The sequence below is a fragment of the Paramacrobiotus metropolitanus genome, unplaced genomic scaffold (assembly GCF_019649055.1).
Source record: "Paramacrobiotus metropolitanus isolate TYO unplaced genomic scaffold, Prichtersi_v1.0 Parri_scaffold0000177, whole genome shotgun sequence".
NCBI classification, from domain to species: domain Eukaryota; kingdom Metazoa; phylum Tardigrada; class Eutardigrada; order Parachela; family Macrobiotidae; genus Paramacrobiotus; species Paramacrobiotus metropolitanus.
In genome coordinates, this window is record NW_026570397.1 from 46,505 (window position 1) to 66,411 (window position 19,907).

At 44.1% G+C, this 19,907-nt stretch overlaps 2 protein-coding genes across 6 annotated transcripts; both read right to left on the reverse strand.

Moving 5' to 3' along the window:
• Positions 1-377: 377 nt before the first annotated feature.
• LOC129600431 (uncharacterized protein ZK1073.1-like) lies at positions 378-10,101 on the reverse strand. Of its 2 annotated transcripts, XM_055498931.1 has the most exons (15): positions 9,634-10,101; positions 4,733-4,783; positions 4,547-4,610; positions 4,059-4,176; positions 3,900-3,962; positions 2,788-2,848; positions 2,279-2,365; positions 2,107-2,178; positions 1,931-1,948; positions 1,683-1,798; positions 1,559-1,597; positions 1,440-1,491; positions 1,236-1,316; positions 1,040-1,091; positions 378-978 (listed from the first exon to the last, which is right to left on the reverse strand). In XM_055498931.1, exons 1-15 carry the CDS (start codon positions 9,655-9,657, stop codon positions 839-841), a joined length of 1,038 nt encoding a protein of 345 aa, XP_055354906.1. In that variant the 5' UTR covers positions 9,658-10,101; the 3' UTR covers positions 378-838. The 2 variants fall into 2 exon arrangements, with proteins under 2 accessions (XP_055354906.1, XP_055354907.1); XM_055498932.1 differs by lacking the exon at positions 1,931-1,948 and having other exon boundaries at positions 9,634-10,098.
• A 1,733-nt stretch (positions 10,102-11,834) lies between these two features.
• On the reverse strand, positions 11,835-17,937 carry LOC129600432 (serine protease 33-like). Of its 4 annotated transcripts, none has more exons than XM_055498933.1 (7): positions 17,382-17,937; positions 14,382-14,628; positions 13,497-13,805; positions 13,142-13,313; positions 12,648-13,080; positions 12,438-12,528; positions 11,835-12,315 (listed from the first exon to the last, which is right to left on the reverse strand). In XM_055498933.1, exons 2-7 carry the CDS (start codon positions 14,539-14,541, stop codon positions 12,239-12,241), a joined length of 1,242 nt encoding a protein of 413 aa, XP_055354908.1. In that variant the 5' UTR covers positions 14,542-14,628; positions 17,382-17,937; the 3' UTR covers positions 11,835-12,238. The 4 variants fall into 4 exon arrangements, with proteins under 4 accessions (XP_055354908.1, XP_055354911.1, XP_055354912.1 ...); XM_055498936.1 differs by lacking the exon at positions 17,382-17,937 and adding an exon at positions 15,521-15,809; XM_055498937.1 differs by lacking the exon at positions 17,382-17,937 and adding an exon at positions 15,261-15,511.
• Between the last annotated feature and the right edge of the window lie 1,970 nt (positions 17,938-19,907).

A 19,907-nucleotide genomic window follows, 5' to 3' on the forward strand; every position in this document is an offset into this window, starting at 1 on the left:
TGCACCGGCTTCTGCAGCTTCCGGTTGGCTGTCTGGGCTGCGCGACCCGCTCAGGGCGGCAGTTACGGGTTTTCTTCGACTTTTGTCCCCGCAAAGTGCAGAATGCAGAATGATACTTTGTAGATGCCGTCACTTACCGGTCGACCATTAAAAATATGGAATCTGCTTTTGAAAACTGACATTTTCCCAGAAAGACGCGTCTGTCACAGACTCATATAGAAGAAAGTTATACAGTGCTTATTTGCCGCCTTATTACCACAACCAAGACAATTAATGCCGCTGTGATGTGCTCACGGCTTCCGGTACAGCAGTGCCGGTCGCGGTCGCCATACCGATCAATACAGTGTACATAGTTACAGGTATTACAGAGACACTAGACGCGGTGACGGCTGCTGTAATAATATCACACTACCCGTAATTGGTCGTGCACTCTTTTACACTCGCAGCTCGCAGTTAACACTACCAATCCCAAGCGTATAATTTCCCGAAGACGTGCAGTGAAGAACAGCGCGATTATTAGAGACCGCTCCGGCGTGAACATTCAGCGAATGCGCCGCGGAACAGTGACATTAAAGCAACAAGTGAACAGCAATACAGCATCGACTGGAATCTAAATGCAGCTTCAACAGCGAAGAATCAATCAGCTGCCGGAAGTAAATATTATCCTGTACATGATACGAGTACACGTGGACTATGACATGGAGAAAGAAAGTAACCACAACCACAAGCACACCAAGTGTAAATCTAAATGGAACAAACATCGCAAGAGTCCAATCCCCGTCGGTCGGAGGGCCCACGAAGAACCCGTTGCCGGTGGCCGCGAGCGCTAACGGAGCGGCTAGTGGATCTCCGGCGGACGGGAGGTGGAGAGCCGGCGCGGCACGTCGGCCTCCTGCATGGACATGCGCCGGCGCGGCGCTCCGTCCATGCCTTGCGACAGCGAGCGCGCGCGCTCCGCCGGCGTCGACACCGAGGTCACTACGCACACGGGGACCATTAGATTTCGGTAAAAGGTCGACAAGCATCAAACGGCGCTTACGCAGGCCCAGGCCCTTGCAGAAGAGGATCAGTCCGCGGGCCAGTTGTTCCGGCTGCAGCACCACAAGGTCAACCATTTAATTATGTAATATGGGGCAACACGGACCGCTGCCTGTCAGGCTGTGCGTATGCATCTGGGAGCGCCTCTTCCAGGCAATCAAAATACAGCTCGTGCAGAGTGTTAATTGGTGACCTACCGCTTCGATGAGGACGTCGGCGACGTTGTCGATCTTGAGGAGGCTGGACTTTTGCGGGTTCAGGTGGGAGTACATGGTCACCTGTACAAATACGGCCGCTGAATATTAACCGGCACATTTTCATTTGTTTCCGGTAAGGCAATAAATAACAACATGAGTGCGCATCTTCTGTATCGTAGACAGCAAGTATTGCGTATTACTGACCACGGTGTGCTGGAATGAAGACTTGGTACCGCAGACGATCATCGTATCGCACCTGTTCCCGAGAAGTTCCCTTTAACTGAATTAATTGCTAACGGACCAACATAAGGAGTTGCGCTTACGTCAGTCGTTCCCTAAGCTGATTGGTCAGGTCATTTCGGCTGCAATGCAGAAAACATGATGGTCAACTGTGAGCTCTTTCGTGGAAATGGCGAAGTGGATATCATCGCGGCACTGTACTCGTACTTGAGAAATGCGTCCATATAAGCGTGGAGGTTCTTGAAGTTGGTGTTGCCGCGGATGTCGCTGAGGTACTGCTGGATCATGTTCTCCCGGTTCTCCACTTCCGACCGCTCCATTTGCTACACAGCACAGGACACGTTCTTTCAAATGCATGTTATAAAAAATATTTATAATGGGGGGTTGCAGAAACCGAAGACAGATATAGTGGGCACTCATGATCACACATCACACCGATTCACACTACACTGTACCTCGTCGAAGGCTTTATTCTGCAATGCCGTTAGAGTATAGAAGGACATCACGCGCATTTCACCAAGCCCACGGAAAAGAATTATGTTAGGTCAGTTAGACAGTTTAGTGAAAAGGTCACACCACAGCAGTCCCTAGAGGCAGTGGGGGAAGAGAAGCGAGCGGCGTTTTAACTTACATTGCCGAACTTGTACATGACCAGGTAGTCCTCCGCGCTCGGATTGGCGTTCTTCATCTTCCAACTCATCATCTGTCAACGGTAGCCTCCATCAATAACAACATCGGCGAAAAATGGACACCAGCGTCATGGAGAATTTTTGATAGAGTAGCTATTTTGCAGACATAACTACCTTGTCCTTGACCCATTCCTTGAAGCCGGCCGAGGTGGCGGTCGGGTGGATGGCCAACAGGCCCAGAACGCGCGTCGGATACGTCATCTACAAAATACCCAACAAAATCTTATGTTTCTTTTCCATCGTCACGTCTCATAAGCAATAATTACACGACACATTCTAGACACCGCTTAATAAATATTTTGTACCCATCTTGTTTTGACAACCGCGAATTTTTTTTTACCGATAAAACACGTGCAAAAATTTTTATTTTATTTTTTTCTTCTTAGAAAGCTGTCGGTATTACACTTATTTCAAAAAATTTAGGATGAATATTTTAGAAGAATAAAAATTCTGGATGCACTTGACGTAGCTATAGCAGAAAATGGTTAGTGCGGTCCAGTTAGAGTCGGACAGTTAGCACAGCGGCAATAAATCATCAGCCGGATGAATAATGCGGGTGTACATGATCGCCGACGTGCTGGCTGCGAACACTGGTAATTACTAGCAAAAAGCGAGCAACTTACGGCGAAGCGCGTCAGAATGTTGGCACCGGCGCCCTCTCCGAATCCCACCACATACTGGACGCTAAACAAACAAACAGCCGCTATAGCACAATATTATAGGTTAAAGCAAACAGGCCGTCTTCCGCCACGCCAACTAACGCTACAGCGCGGTATACTGTATACAGTACAGCCGACCCCGGCTGACTGCGGCCGCATTCAACCGCGATCGCATTACTCCAAATCGTCTCCGTCAGCACAAACGCTGAATGAGCGCCGGCAAAAGGGGAATTAAATAACGCTACACCGGACCGGCTCCCGGCCACTTGATAACTGCACCATATAATCGCTTCTTGCAACAGTTTTCATTGCCGAATTGTAATGCTGTGCTGGAGATCAAATATTTAGTAACTGCCGGGTCAGCTAGTGTCAACGTTTCGCTCGGTTTCTACGCTGCCGGATCGCATTACCGGCAGCAGCGGTAATTTGCTGCAATTTACGCTGTACTCCAGATCAAAATTAAAAAAAAAATCAGTTGTGTACTATTATGGAAAAAATAATAAGATTAGTTAGTAGAAGAAACAAATTCAGGGAAAAATACTAAACAAAATTAAAAAATAAGTAAATAAATAAATAGAAAATATCTAATAAATTAATGAAATCGATACACGATTAGCAAGAAGTCTGTGTCTCTGTGATCGTTTCAGAGTTAGCTAATACTGTTTACAGGTGATTTTTATTTTTACATAATTTTTTCACTTACATTAATTTATATTCTCAAATCGCGACATTACAGTCATAGTTCCATTAACAACGGCCATCATTGCACAGTTAAGAATTAAAAAATAATTAATAATAATTATAGCATACTAATTATGATAATAATTATAGTATTATAGCAAAAAATAATTAATAATAATTATTTACATAATTATAGCATACAGCAACGAAGAAAGGCATAACAGAAAAAAAGCGATTACGTTCTGCGCACAATCAAGAGCGGACTGTCTGTGGCCATTTTATATTATTACAAAATTTTTATATGTATGATAAAAATATCTTTATTAATTAAAATATGTATCACCGCTTCATACAAAATGATAGAAATAGCATTTATCTGACTGCGGTGAACTTACTGCAGCTGATTAAGGACCTCGACGAGATCTTCGCCGATTTCCTGCAGCGACGGAAACTTGAAACTGCAACACAAGAGCAACGTTAAGAAGGTAATGGGTGACCTTTTCAAACTGGGGCACAACTGCCGCCGCAACAACAACGCAACGGAGGCGACCTACTCGTGCGGCAGATCCGGCGCGTTGGGGCTCTGGCCCGGCACTTCGAAGTTGATCCACACCGACTTGGCGCGCACTTCCGTCATGGACTCGTGGTTGATGAAGCGGTCGAAGCTCGTCGCTGCAGATAAATAACAAACCACAGACACAATTAATTTATTCCCATTGAAAATTAACGATGAATAATAATTTCATCTCGCGCTGGAAATTACATATGAAAAAACTATGTATTCTTATACTGTACGTATCGTTATGCAGGGAAACAGAATTCATGCATGCAATTTACATTTCGCTTCAGTAAGTTGACAGATCAACGACAAGTTTCCGGCATTCAGTTTTTATTACATAAAATTGTCACAAAAATGTTAAACTATTTTCAGAATTTTTATTAATTATTTCCCATTAAAAGTCTGAAGAAATACATTATCGCGCAGCTAGAGAAAATTCAGATACGCATCTGACTGAATAATTATTGTTGTTTGACTGCTCACCATTGGCTCCAAAGTCGTGCACGGTGATGAAGACGGCCTTCTGGCTGATGTTCTTGTAGTCGCCCTGGATGTGCGCACAGAGATTGCGGCGTTAGTGAAACGGGCCATTGCCAGTTGCGGATTACGCCATTGGGGCATTAAATGATTATTTTCATGTGCGCCTATCAGTTTCACAATTTCACCCACCAGAATGTGCACCGACACATCGCCGCAGTGGCTGGTGTGGACGTTCACCCTCTGCAACGATACACCGCAAAGTATTAATAATTATGATGGACGCCATGCGTGGCTACATGCTACAGGCTACGCTCGGTTAAAGCACCATGACTTCCGCTCCAAAATAAACAACGAATTAGGGAATGAAATAAACGACGCAATCAGCGCATAGCTGCCACTCCACACAGCTGCGGTGAGATACACTTCAACCGCACTTGACTTGTCAAGAAGCACACTAATATTCCGTACAGCACAAAGAACGGGAATAAGGACAGCATGAGAATTAACTTCATTACGCAGATTAAGGAGCGGTATATATAATAATGTGTACAGTACTCGAAATAAGAGTGATCCGGGCGGGTTCATCGTCAAGCACTGCGCCTGTTTTGCCGCGGCGAATGAATGGGAAGAAGTTGATTTAGTGGGAGCAAAAAATCAGCCGAAATGGGCACTATCCATAATTAATCGGGATGCCATGCCTGTGTGCCTGTGTGCAGTGCGACGGCAGTTAGCGAGGCGTGGACAGTCACAGTCGACGCACTGATATATGCGGTATATCTACACAGCAGTCAAGTACGTGACGGAGACTATGCGGACCGGAAAAGCGGCGTGTTGGGCCGCTTTTGTGCCGTGAACGCGGCCCGCGCCCAGCTTCCGCCTGGGCCGTGTGCCTGTGCGTGCGGGATCGATGGCAGTGTGTGGCGCTATTGTTCGCGCCACCGGCTGATGCAGTCGTTCGCCGGGATCAGTGTACGCGGCAGCGGGATGCAGTGTATGCACTGCGCAGCTAATCTGAACCGCACGGGCCGGGCCCAGTGTGGACGCGGCCGAGCGGGATAATGTCTTCGGTACACATCCCGCACAATACTCCCAAACACACAGTCACATTTCAATTACGCTACTCACTTTTCTCCACGCAGTCATATATTATATACTACACGTACTAGTACTGTATGAAAGTATGTATTACAGGCGCGCGTATTATTTTTATATCGACACATTACTAAGTAATATTTTTCAATTTTTACATAAATGTACGTATCTGTCTGTATCTATCCTTCCCAAAATTTTTATATGCCTGCGCAACACTGATATTGTTTCGGTACGCAAATCGCAAATGACATAAAAATTTTAAAAATTACTAAAATTTTAATATGTACAAATTAAATTTATTTATTATGTACAAATTAAATTAAATTTATTTTATTATGCACTCTACTAAAATTTTATTATGTACAAATCTCCGCCTGATAAAGCTAACTTCACAACAGCAGCGCAGAAATCGCGCTAGCACAAGAAAAACAATCCCTTATACAAAAGTGGACAATTTGTTGCTTTTTCTTCCTAGTGGTTTTTTCAAATCTGTAATTTTTCTGACTCTCTAATTTTGGCATAGAAGTAAAATTTTTTGATTTATTTACAATTGGTTTATGCAGAGGATTTCTTAGTGTTGCTAATTTCAACGATATATGTCACATTTATTTGCCATGTAATTCAAAACGCCGAACTTGAATCTGCGAAGCAGCCGTTTTGCAAAATACCAATAAAGAACGGCAGACTGTACAATTTATAACCGAAGGAACTGGAAGCCCCGAAGCTGCGCGCGTGTAAACTCTTTTATCAGCGGGGATTAATTTAACGAGGCCCGGCTTACAGCTGATTAGCGGAGCCAACAGCCGGCGCTTAGTACCTTATCAATTTCCTATAAAACGGGCCTTAACGATTACGAGCGCTGCGCCGGCTCGCGTAAACAGCCCGCGCAGCTAGATACATATACACGGCGACCGACGACTGCCATGGAACTGCAACACACAACAGTCAACACTGTCCCGAACTGGCAGGCTTCTTCCGGCTGAAGAAACCGATTTCCCTCGCTCATGATCAACACCGACTGCGCATTTATCGGTGTTCAGTTGTGTTGTGCTCGCTGCCTCACGCAGAGCCTGCTGCTGCGAGATATCCAGCTGAGAGGTCCCATAAAATCGCATTTTCCTGCTTCTACCCATTAATTTTAACTCTACACATTTTTTATGCCGCTTGCCTGCATAATAAAATTTGTTAAAATTTATTTTCAAAAAGCAAACAATTTTATGAGAGCCTCTGGTGGTTTTAGTGCTCGCATAAAATTAAGGAAAATAATTCGCAGTATCATAATTTTGGCGATCGACTAGACAAAAACCAAATTTCCTTTAAATGGGAAAAAATAAAGAAGTGTGTCTTTCCACACCGCTTGTCTCCACAATAATTTGTGTTTAAACTGTATTCTCGAGAAATAATTCGTTTTATATGTGCGTCTGGTAGAAATTAACCAGTTCTACTGTTCATATAAATTTTTTTGATTGGCAAAGTGATGATACTGGCAAATCCCTGGTCAAATATTTGATAATTCTTTAAACGGCAAGAAATGTAATTGAATTGGCAGTGTACAGTAGGCGACGATCGCCGGTGTACTGCAAATTCTTTTTCCGCGTGGTGAAAGGGAAATTCCAAAAACGCAAACACATCTCATGACGGCGACAAAAGCCGGCGGATTTGTTTAGATGCAATATTTAACGGCAGTTATTACTATTGAATCGCTATTGATTGCGCGCTGGCCAACGACATAACTGTCCCCGAGCAGCGCCGCGCCGGTCGATGCATTACTCTACTGATACGAGTACGCGTACTGCCGGCATAATAGGCGCTACGTTCGCTAAATTATTCGACGTTCGCTCCAGATATGATTTTGAGGAAGAAACCATCGGACACGGAAAAAGCAGATTAAGCAGGGAATAAACTACTCCCCAAAGGGAATCTGGGAAAATGGCCACTCGGGTGCACGATTCGACGAGGCGCGGTTCATGTGTTACGTACAGTGTGTTGGATTTTTTTATTGCAAAAATAATTATACAAGGCAAGCACGATTTACGGCGAAATTTTCTGCAAGAATGCTAATACCGTCTGTACAAACTGTACCTAATGAAACTAATGAAACTAATGAAACAGAAAACTAACGAAACTCGTAGCAATGACAAACCAACAAGATAATGTCGCGTCCGTTATCTGTCCTGTCGAAAAAATCCAAAAACGTTGTTTTGTAACCGGAAGTAGAATTTAATGTCTTTATCGTGCTATAGAATTACATAAACTAGTTTCCATAAAAATAAAATAATTATTGGAATTACAATTTATTTTCTGTGTCGACTAAATGAAGATTTGTTCCAATTTGTTGTTTTTTTGTTCGGTGCCTAGATACAGGAGAGTGGAGTCGGCGTAATCTGTGAGTTGTTTGGAGAGCGAGTGCTGACAGTTGATGCGTACTTGAGGACGGTGTGTGCACTCGTGGACGGCACACTCCAAGTGCAGCAACACAGGCACACGCAGCCTGCCAGCTACTACTACTAGCTAGCTGGCCATCCAATTTCCGGCTCTCACAGTGCCTACACTAATTCCCAGCTCCCGGAAATCGTCAGCTCAACGGCACTGGCAGAGCGTTGCCGGTGCGAATTGCAGTGTGCGCACAGTAACGCTCGCTCCACGTCTAAGCTGCCCGCCAACAACAATCTCGGCGCCACTTCAGCCGCCGCAGCTCTCTCCCTTTTTCGCCTAGCTTCCCATCAAGCTGGGCCAATTAACAACAACTTCCCCTCAGGAGCGACGCTGTCCACGCTACCTCCGATTACTGTCACTCAACACAACAGCCGCTACCAACACTGACAGTCGCGGCGGAAACCCAACGCGCTACAAAAACGGTGCTGGACAGTGACGTCACCGCGTGTACACCGGCAAAAGGCCGCGGTGCTCGTTGATGCAGAACCGCGAAACCACAAAAACAATAATACATTTTTTTTACGACCTGATATGCTGTACAGGAATTTAATTACGGCGGCACAGAAAAGTGGTCAGATTACAAAGCAGGCGTAATCTGAGGATAATCAGCGGGAAAAATCGATGGCCATCCCGTGCAGCCTGATTGAATACGGGCCAGAAGGCCCAGATTACTGTATTCTAAACACCCGGCAGTTCCACGCTTGCCAACAAACACCGCCTCGCGGCCAATGCGCCCGTTTTCCTTGACAGAAATTACACCGCTATTTGCAGCGACATTTCCAGACCGCCGCTTCGGATTACGCTGCTCGGCCAGACTCCGCAGAATGCACATTAAGGATAGTTAATATTTCTCTGTATCGTTCATTTCTCGTTAAATAAATTCCGGGAAAACCAATTAAATTGCCCATAACATTTACCACTAACTTAAACATCACATTCAGCATTATATAAAACACAACGTTAGGCATTAAAATAAAGAAACCAGTACCCAATACAATAAATATAAGGTTAAGCATAACATTCAGCATCGGAGTCGTCTGTACGCAAATTTAAATTAATCGATTTTCTAAAATTTTTTTCCGAAATCCTGCCAGCATTTATGATCTATTGCGAGTTTGCCAAATCGATATATATCGCAACTTTTTCAGTGCCATAAAAATATGGCGGTGATTAAATTGTTTATATTAGGAAATTGAATCTGCGGATCGGTCAGCACTCAACTTTAACCTCTTTACACGCAAAACTGGAAAGCCCTCCACGGGAAGGCTTCAGTCAAGGAATTATATTTACCAGCCGCTACTGTGTGATCGTCATGGCAATTCGCACATCAATAAAATATTTGTCGATCAGCTCGTAAGTTTCCAGCTGATCGGACAGGTTTGGGTGGAAAAACGCGTTTGTTTGCACACACTACTGTGTAGTGTGTCATGCGTAAATGTAATGGCTAATAAGCAAGCTAAAGCAACATACACCCACCGGAGAACACATGCGTGCAGGTTCGCAGCGTTTTCTATGAAGGCAATTACCAAGAGTTTACAGCCAACTTTTTACTTTCCCCTCACCTGCACCAAATTCTCGTCAGCCATCTCTCCGCTCTTCACTGGGCGCAGCTCCTGTCTAGACAATCCTGGCAAGAATGCAGCGTGATTATGCAGGAACGCACAGTTGCGTAACTGGCGTCCACGTCGTCCAGTATCTGCAATTTCCGCCCAACAGTCAGACTACTGTAGTACAGTATCGTTCACTATCAATCGCGGCTAATGGTAATGGCTCGATTCGGCGGCAATCGCAATGGAGAAAGCAATCCCTTCGATAAATCGTCAAATGCCGTGTGATGGGCTGCAAAATGTACCAAGTATTCGGCTCGATAAAAGTGCTGGATGCTCCAACAATTTGTCTCTCGAGTGGTGTAATGCCTGCGCTGGGACGGTGTATCTGCTTTTGCAGTAGATAGCGCTTATTGCTCGTATTCGTGGAAGTTTATGGCCAGCTGATGATTTTCCGAAGATTTCAAAACATTGCACACACACGCACACTTACACCGCTGCAAGTGGCACGCGCTGTACTGGTAGACGTACAATACGTGCTGCTAATACGCCTGCACTCTCCGGTATAGCTGCTGCTGGACTGTGTTCAGCTGTCAAAAAGTGGCCGGTACTCGTACGTGAGATGTGAGTCACGGCTCAGCCGTAGTCTAGCTGAATAGAGGACAGAGAGAGATACAGAGTACAGATACAAAATAGCTCTGTCTGTTCAGCTTGACTACGGCTCAAGTGTCCGCAGCTGAGTGCAGCTTTGCACTGCTGCAGACAGCAGACTTCTATGATTCATAGCGATGCCGCACGTACGTACTACGTAGCTGCATACGCACCCTCATACTGTACGTCGATTATCAAAGGCACTGCAGTGACTAGTACTACCGTACAGTACAGATGCACCAATAATTATTATTACTAATTTTAATGAAGCACTTTAATCGAAAATAGCCAGTTCGCGTCCGACTTAAAGCATGCGCAGGTAGCTATTAATTAAAATGATGAAAATTTAGATATTTGAAAACAACATTAAATAGCAGTTCATAACCACTATTTGCTGTACAAAATTTTTTTTCACGCGATTTTTCTGTACAATAAAATTTAATCGTGTTCCCCCAACTGACGTATCCCCAAAACTGCAGCTATGTCTCCTTCAACAACTGCCAGTCTAAAGTAGTGGGTAATATTTTTTTTTGTATTATTATTTCATCGCTTTATACGTGCGTGAACTGAATTACAGAAAACTGTCTGTATGTAAGCTTGAAATCTACAGCTATAAAACGAGTGCGTATTCGCCCCAAGGAAAGTAGTGTCCTGCATGGCTTTTCCATTGGCTTGACACTGATTTAATTGCTTACAACCGGCACATTTTTTACGTGCATAATCAGTAATTGTGATTTTCAACTTAAGAAACTGGAAAAACAACAACAATTCACTGTGTAATCGATATTAAAATACACATTACGTTTCGCAACATTACGCTGCAGTAAAATTTTTCCATTAATTTACAATACCTATTCGTTCGCGTTATAATAAAATAGTAGTTGATGTAAAGGTCGCCGATCCCGGAACTTACCGTAGTTTTTCTATCATGCGATTCATACAGAGATGATTATAGAATATGTAATTACGTACGATGCAAAATAATAAATATTTATGAAATACGAGACACTCTAAATAATAATATGCAGTCAAACAGACTGCGAGTAGGGTTGGTATCATAGTACGTAATTAATACGTCTGTACATTGCAATTCATACGAATAATTACTTGAGTGGGTAGTGGGTAGGAGGATTCGGCAAGAAACCGGCGAGGCACGAGCATTGGAGTATCTACGCCAACGGATCAGCATAGAAATCCAGAGCGGGAACGCGGCCTCCGTTCAGGGAACGGCTCCACCGGGAGCGAATTTAGATCAGTTGTTCTCAGTCCTTAGACCTCCCGAGGCTGTTTTGTGCTGATTGAGTGAACTTCGATGTGTTTTTATTTGTTTTTCTATAAGCGGAATGGGTATAATAAAATAGTTATTAAACTTTGTCTCGTCGTGGAAAAAAAAATTTACTTGAGTTCCTGCTTTGTATGCAGCGGCTTTCATTTTAGTTTAATGTATATATACCGTAATTTTGACAATAACTAATACTTTTATGGTGGTATTCTATTACTTTATATACGAAATATCTTGAGATCGAATATTTAAGTACACGAGTCGACGTTATGATTTCACGCATTGTTGTTGTCATACATAATCTGATTTAAATATGTCAATAATAATCCAACAAAATTTAGTACCTCAGTAAGAAAATCAACTTCGTAAACATATTTAAGCTGAACTGGAACTTGAATGTTGGGGCTAATAGGTGGAATAAAAACGTTTTTGAGCAGAGGGAATTACAAAGCGTCCGCGCAGCGCACGCACCGAATACATGTATTGTACTCTGTAGGTAGTTCATAAATTTTGCCAAAGTAGATTTATTTTGTAGAAAACACAGTCATTGGGAAAAGCACATCAATGCAGAGAGAAACGTAGGAACGGAAGGTGCAGGCGGGGGAGCGGCTGGTTTCCGGCTAGAAGCGGAAGGCGGCTGGGTCGGTCCCTGCTGCGGTACTGGTCGGCATCAAGAGGGGCTTTTTATTAACTGGATTCCCTCCGCATCGTCTCAATTAACCAGCCCGTAAACATCGATATCCGTGTGTAAACCCCGGGGTAACCTAAAAAAGTGCAAAAGATGCCGATGAAAAAGACGAATTCATAATGCAGTTTAATTCATATTAAATAATTACTATTAAACATATTTCTGTGTTGCTATCATGATAAACAGTGCAGTTCATACCTGGAAGAGCGCAACCATAACCCCAGCTGACCAATCCAATTAACGTATACGCTCCGTCGCGGAAGATGCTCAACGGTCCACCGGAATCGCCCTAAAACCATGAAAAGGTCATCCGCGTATATATATGAGAAAACCATGAAAAGCGCGCGCGTATATAAAACTATTAAAAGGTCATCCGCATAATGTATGTATTGGATATATGCAGCCCACCTGGCAGGCGTCCTTGCGGCCGTTGTCGTAGCCGGCACACATCATCTGCGGGATGATCTTCTCGGGCGTGTGCTGCGCCGTGAACATGTCCTCGCACTGCTGGTTGGTCATCACCGGCACCTCCACGTGCTGCAGAATGGCCGGGCGGTCCTCGCGGAACTCCAGCCGGCCCCAGCCGGTGATGGTGCCCAGGATGCCGGTGAAGTCGTCGCCCGGCCGCGGCAGACACACCGGCTGGATGTGCGGCGCGTACTCCACGGGGAAGTCCAGCTTGAGGAGGGCCACGTCGTGGGAGAAGCTGCGCTGCGAGTTGTACAGCGGATGGAGGATGAACTTGATCAGCCGGCGCTCCTCCACCGGCAGGATGTCGTTGGTCCGCGTGCGGTCCCACACGCCCAGCCGCACGATGATGTCGTTGGAGGTCACCGAGGCCCTGTCATTTACAAGTTTGATACGTTTGCATGATGCAGGTTAGTGCGGGACAGCAGACTTACGGCGCCACGCAGTGTCCGGCGGTGACCACCCACTGGTGGTCCAGCAGGGCGCCCCCGCACCGCTCCTGTCCTTTAATCACCACCATCACCGAAAACGGGAACTCCGCAAATTGTGCCGACACGCCGCCGACGATGCGGGCACCCCGGGTGATCAGTGGCGCCTGTCCGCAGCCTGTAAGAGGAAACCTTTTAATTACGGCTTTCGCATATATAGATATCATGTTCTTGGTACAATGCGTGTTAAACAAATTCGGTTAAAGAGCCTTTTTAAACAAATGTATACGTAAAATAAAATTACGCTTTATTGCAATAAAATGCAGATGACTTTGCGAATACCAAAAGCGTCGATTCTTACTTCGAGGCGGTGCTCGCAGCGGCGGCAGTGTCGGCTGATTCGGAATGCTGACCGCCGTGCTGGCGGTGGTCGTCGTCGTCGTTGTCGTCGTCGTCGTGCTGGTTGTTGCCGGTGTCGTTGGCCCCGATTCGACGGTCAAGCTGAGCGCCACTCCGTCGTCGTCGCCGGCCTTACTCTTGCAGCAGACGGTGAAGTAGAAGAAGGGCCCGGAACAGAAGCGCACCGGCTTCCCTATCCGGTCGCACACCCAACTGAACACGCACGACTCGTCGGGGAAGCAGCTCCCTACCGTGTTCTCTGCTACGCGGTCTGCAACAATACAAAGCATCAGTTACGTATAGAAGTATCAGGATTAAGAATTAAAGAATATATATATGTATGCACTATATTCCTTAAATTAATACTATACATATTGATTCTAGAAAAAAACAATAATAGTCAGAAAACGCTTTATCGTAATAATTCAATTTACCACCTGACGTATTTTAAAAAATTTCACCAAACCCGCCAATTTTATCTGTATGAAGCCCATTTTCTAAAATTACGCAAAAACCGTTTTCCGATGTAAAAAAGCACGGGGAAACGGATTCTGCAGAAATCAGACAGAAAAAACGCCATCTGAACTGTTTTTGATTAGAAATTAATATGTATAGGTACTTCAAGTATATATAGTAGTGGGTATTGCTGCAGCTGATCATTGCTGACTATTTTCAGATGCAGCGACGCTTGTTATTGCTTGTTATTGTACAGAAGCCAGCTTTCGGTGTACAGTACAATAGTGTTTGACTTGCAACCTAGCTTATAAAACTTGTATGTATTACGTATTACAACCTTATAAAAATTGTATGCTTAATATAAAAAATTGTATGTATAAATTGTTTGCACCGTTTCTCCTGGTGAGGCGGATGGCGGAGGCGGCGACATCGTTGTCGAGACTGGAGAGCTCAGCTTCGCCGGCCTGCAGGGAAGGGAGCAGGAGGAGTAGGGAGAGGGTCAGGAGGGCCGGCGACTGCGCGGGCAGCTGCAGCGGCGACACGGCGCCCATTTCCGCTCACTTCCGCTACGCTGCGCGTTCGTTTCCCGCCGACGCGTTAACCGATCACAAGGCCGAACCGAACGTATGTTCAATCACCTGCAAAACTTGCCGAATCACCTATACGATCATCAGCAGCTGACATGCCGCCAACGAAAGCGCAATTAAACACAACAAATTCACTGAAACAAAACATTTTCGCTCAATCACAAACTCGACGACGTACACACATAGTAAATGCGATCATGTGAGATTACGTATATTGGTTACTCGGAACAATTCACGGACAGAGTTTTGCTGTGGATACGAAATCTTTGCTATCAGAAAAAGGAGCAAAAAACGATACCTGAAGGATAAAAAATTTGTTTGTGACAACGTATATAAGAAAAAGCAGGATATAACCTAATGCTTCAATAATAAACTAATTTTTAGTTGTATGAGGCAGAAATTCTTAACACTTGAACGAAGATTATTTTTCACCAATGAGGTCGACCTTTGTGATGCAAGACTAGAAGCCAGCAAAAGCGCAATTCAGTGCAGCAAAATTTTCTGTCGGTTCTGCGTTTTTATTTAATAAGGTCTGGCCAGTGCCATGAATGGATTAGACAGAAAGGATACAGTAGCAAAATATATCTTAATGCATATGTGCTGAGAGATATTGTCTGGCACATCCGCGTTTACGATACGTACTGCTGGTGTCCCATTTCTCCAGTCTAATTTATATTAACCACCTCACGATACGTGGGGAAAAGTTTTTCTCAACGCGTTTTGCCGCCAAATGCCGGCTTAGTACGCTACGGGCTTGGAGTTTGGCCAATTCCGGCAGTTCCAAATACACACGACGGGAACATTAATGGGGATGCTGCTTATATCGCCAATCGCAATAAACAAGCAATGGTGCTGATCAGCTGTGTAGCGCCGGCTCTTGTTTCGTAATCTGGCAGTACTGCATATTGGATAATGGACTACACTTTTTCGTACGTTTCCGTACCATTATTCCGAGCACCGGCAACAAAGTATTTCTGCAGCTATCATCCTGGAAATAAGTGGTCTATCTCAAGAAAACTGCCTCCTGAAGCCTAAAGGTGAGTAAAAGGGATCAGGAAAAATTTCGAATATAATTATATCGATGAACCGCAGGCTCGGAGGCTCCTATGGTGTCACCCGTCTGCCTACTGTACATACAAATCTGGTTTATATCGCGTTTATGGCAAAGAAAGAAAATAAATTTTGCGACTCTCTGCAGCCTGCACATACAGAGTACTTACACTAACTTTAATAATAATTATACGTATGCGGCGTTTTGCTTTTTTCCCCATTTAAACTCACTAATCATACAGCTTGATTTACAGCATTTACGTAGGGTGCTCTTCTTCTTGCTGTAATTGCCAGATTTCGCAAAGACAGAATGACGCCGCACGTGGTGCCGGTTTGGCATGATGACGGCTCGAGATTCGAGGAAATTGCATAATTACTCTTAAAGAGCGCATTCTGCAGGAAAAACTGCATAATTGGATAGCATAATTTATGTCAATGCACGTGGAGGCTGTTGATATTTTTCTTCTACCTGTACTCATACCGCAAAGGTATTTTTCTGCAGCGCCACTGCACCAGTTGTGCCGATCGAGCAACAACTAACCGCCTTCCGCGGCTGTGAGACGACAGGTCACGGCACTCGTAACTATCCACTCATTCGGCGATGCAATAAACAAATCACTGGTATGTACAATTACGAAAACATTCCGAGCAGCACACGAGTTGTATCTTTTAATGATGCCTCTTAATTTGCCGTAATACTGCACATGTAATGCGTATCACAAAAGCGCCCGGTCATTACGGTGTGTTGTTATGGCGTTCATATCTCCACGAGAGCGTACAATTTACACGCCGCGAATTTACAGTGTGCAACAACCGGCGTTCGCTGTAGACTACAGTTTGCAATGTACGGAATGACAGAAGGTATAAAATAAAAAAGTTCAAAAATGTGCAACTTGTTCTTATATTGCAAATCAAATTTAGTTATTATTTAGTAGAGATTACTAGAGACTACCCCGAAAAAACTTGAGCGCCACATAAGAAATATTTACTCTGACATAAATCCTTTAATTTTTAGGCTGCTAATTAAAATGGGTACCGACAATCAGTACCGTAAATTAAGTAATTATCGAACTATATAAATATTATTTTAAGAAAAAATCGTACTTCGTAGCAGTACATATTGATACCGGCTGACTAGTCACGTATAACACGTGCAGCACAGCGGGAAAGAATTTCCTGCATGAATAATGACTACAGTATATACACGACAGTGGCCATCGGGCCATGTGTAATCAGTCATAATAATATAAAAAAAGTGAAAGAATCGCATAGAATATACAGTGCTCGATATTGGTGTTATGCGATGGGCCGTTGTGCGGCGACACTTTCACTTGGTGGTGCCAGTGATGCGGATTTGTGGCGCCGCCACCAGCTCGGAATTCTTTTGACAAATTAAGCTCATCAGGCCACTAAACACTTTCATCGAGCCAAACACCGATGCGCCATTCGCCATGCGGAATGGCTTCTCAAGACCTCGCAACAGCGCGTCACGCGCACTTCATCAGAAATTAACAAACGCAAAACAGTAAACTACAGCAGAGCCGTATAAATAATGAAATGTAATGCGTTTATTAGCGTAATGTTAGTTATGTAAGCAATTAATAATATAATTAATTAAGAAAGTATTTTCATAAATAATCAAATAAAATAACTATTTATTATGATATTAGTTATAAAAAAATTTAAATCGATATAAGAAAACATTTATTTACTGTATGTACTGTATGTAAATAAGACACGAAAATGCACTTTACCTGTCGGTGTGTCGCTATGGCGCCCTGTGGTGGGTGCAGTCACATCCAAGCGATGTTTTGGTGGCAGAAGAGCAAGAGATTCCAGTTGAACGTCCGAGGGAAAAACAGCGATTGTTGTTCGGTTCAGGACATCTCCGGCGTCTCAAAGCAACAACAGCCGGCGTTGAATGCAGCAGAATAACATTATGAAAGCGGTTGTCAATTAAAATAATATCGAGATCCGGCAGTAGCGCTCAATTCGAAGCAGTAACGCCGCTTGCATAAGCATAACAGCTGTAAGAGACGGTGTCATGCAGGACGCTTGCGCAATGATTACAGCGTTACAACGCCAGCCGATCCGGGCGAATTATTGCAGATGAAAGCGGCGGCGTGAGTCAGAGTGGACGCTCGGCACCGGTTGCACGTGCGCTGGAGGGACTCGCCGAAATGGACAGAAGCACGTGGAACGAGATGCTGGTGATGATGACGCGTATCTTCCACACTTGACTGGCCGTGTGGCGAGCGCTGTTCTTCGCGTTCTTGGCGTTCCGTTCTGTTCCGTTCTGGACGGGTGAGAAGCGGCGCACACAACAAGACAACTCGCTCAGTCAGTAGTCAGCAGTGCGCGCGCGCTAACTGGGTCATCGAGATGGCTGCGAGCATTGTTCGTTGTGATTTTTGGACGATTAACCAAAATCAGCGAGAGCTGTTCGTACACATATACAGATACAGGTACACACTCTCTCTCCGATCTCCGCGCGAAGATTGTACTCTCATTCGCCGTTCTTGTCACTGTGACTATGTGCATTGTTTACCCGTGACGCTGCACTCTCTCCTTGGGTACGTACCTGTACGTGTGATGTCCGGGTTGTTCGAGATCGCGATCTCGATCTGTTGCCAGTTAAATTGTTATGCTTGCCGGTTGGCGATGGCTTTGCTGCCTGCTGCCCACTGACCACTGACCACTGGCTAGCCCGAATCCAGCACTCTGTTTTCTCTGCCTGCCAGTGGCCGAGTAGCCTAGTGCGACTACGATTTCGAAGTAGAGGACTTCAGTCTTCAGGATTGTTCCCATTTAATTACTACGCACTGCCTGTCTGATTGTTATGTTGTCTGTTATACCGTATAACTGGCTAGTTTAGCTTTGATAATATAATTATTAAACCACAGTCTGCTGGGGTACCTGTACGAGTACGAGTATCGTGCAGTGATAATGTAAAGTACATTAATGCAGAATTGGCAGGTCTCCTTAGTGCATCATTTCACTAACTAAGTGGGAAGCTGAATTTTAAAGTGTACAATACACAGCATGTTCCTTTCGTTTCGCACGCTGCCGGTAGCGTGCTGTGTCAGCATCAAAAGCTCGGCCAGTGCCGCACGCTCTGGTCTGGCGGCTTTGTGATTGCGCTCGATTTGACCGTTTCCGATATCTCACTTTGTCTTTCCGGCGTCCGCGAACACCGCGCACGACTGAAGGGAAGTGACCTGACACATGGCACCAAGTTCGTGTACATACACAAAAAATTTACTTACTGTAATGACACAGGTTTAAGGAACACGAAAACAACCCGGTCTGATTTCCTAAGAATTTATTTGCATTTTTTTCTGACATTCTTTAGCTGGAGGATTTGTATATCATAGAATCTATTAGATTCACCGTATATTGGTGGGAATAACTAATTCCCAGTCGGATACTGCGCGGCGCGCGCACAGTGCGTGTAGTATCCGACTGGGAATCTTGGCTGTTGGGAAATTCCACAAAGTTTAAATGCATTTATTTGTACCGAAATTTTTGCGATTTTGCATACTTCATTTATTTTTGATATATAACTGTAAGCACACGTGAGTACGAGCACAGACTAAAAGTTGGTTTTTTTCAAACTGTAAAATGAATTTCACAAATTTTGAAATTGCGATTTTTGCATATACAAGTGTAATCGCACCTGGGTACGAAGGCCGTTTCTACCAGACTAAATGTTATATTTTTTTTAATTTGTAAAATGAATTTCACAATTTTTGAAATTTATTTTAAAATATGAAAACAAAAATTAAAACATTCTTTTTACTGTACAATATGGAAAAGGTGTTTGGATGTGTGCGAACGTAAAAATTTTCACGCATGTGCACCAAATTGGCACATTGTACTGGGCAACAGGTACAGTACATCATGAGCAAAATACAGGCACGCTAATTTCGCTAATTTTATTATCATCTCTTCACCAAAAACTTCCGCAGTAAGTTCAGAAACGATCAATAATTTAAGCATAAACTGAAAAAGGCGCCCTGATGATCTAATTAATTTTGTGCTCCTCGGCGCTGTCCCCGTACGTGATCGCTACCGCATTTCCTCGTTGCATGAATTGCTTTCCCTATATTCGCAAATCAAAAACAGTTTTTATGACAGTGTAGCCAAAAAAATTGGATATATGGGCGTTAAAACAGCAACACTGCTTGGGAATTCTGGGTGAAATCTGAAAAATATTCTACAAGATTTATACGGAAATACTCTTTTGAATAAAGAGACTTTATTCAAAAGTCTCTTTGTGC

Coding starts and splice junctions, on each gene's coding strand:
- LOC129600431 (XM_055498931.1), bottom strand. CDS start 9,657: ATGGCTGACGAGAATTTGGTGCAG. Junction 3,963..4,058: donor GCGCCGGATCTGCCGCACGA/GTAGGTCGCCTC, acceptor CTTGTGTTGCAG/TTTCAAGTTTCCGTCGCTGC. Junction 979..1,039: donor CTGCAAGGGCCTGGGCCTGC/GTAAGCGCCGTT, acceptor CCGTGTGCGTAG/TGACCTCGGTGTCGACGCCG.
- LOC129600432 (XM_055498933.1), bottom strand. CDS start 14,541: ATGGGCGCCGTGTCGCCGCTGCAGCTGCCCGCGCAGTCGCCGGCCCTC. Junction 13,806..14,381: donor CCGCCTCACCAGGAGAAACG/GTGCAAACAATT, acceptor GTATTGTTGCAG/ACCGCGTAGCAGAGAACACG. Junction 12,316..12,437: donor TTATGGTTGCGCTCTTCCAG/GTATGAACTGCA, acceptor GCACTTTTTTAG/GTTACCCCGGGGTTTACACA.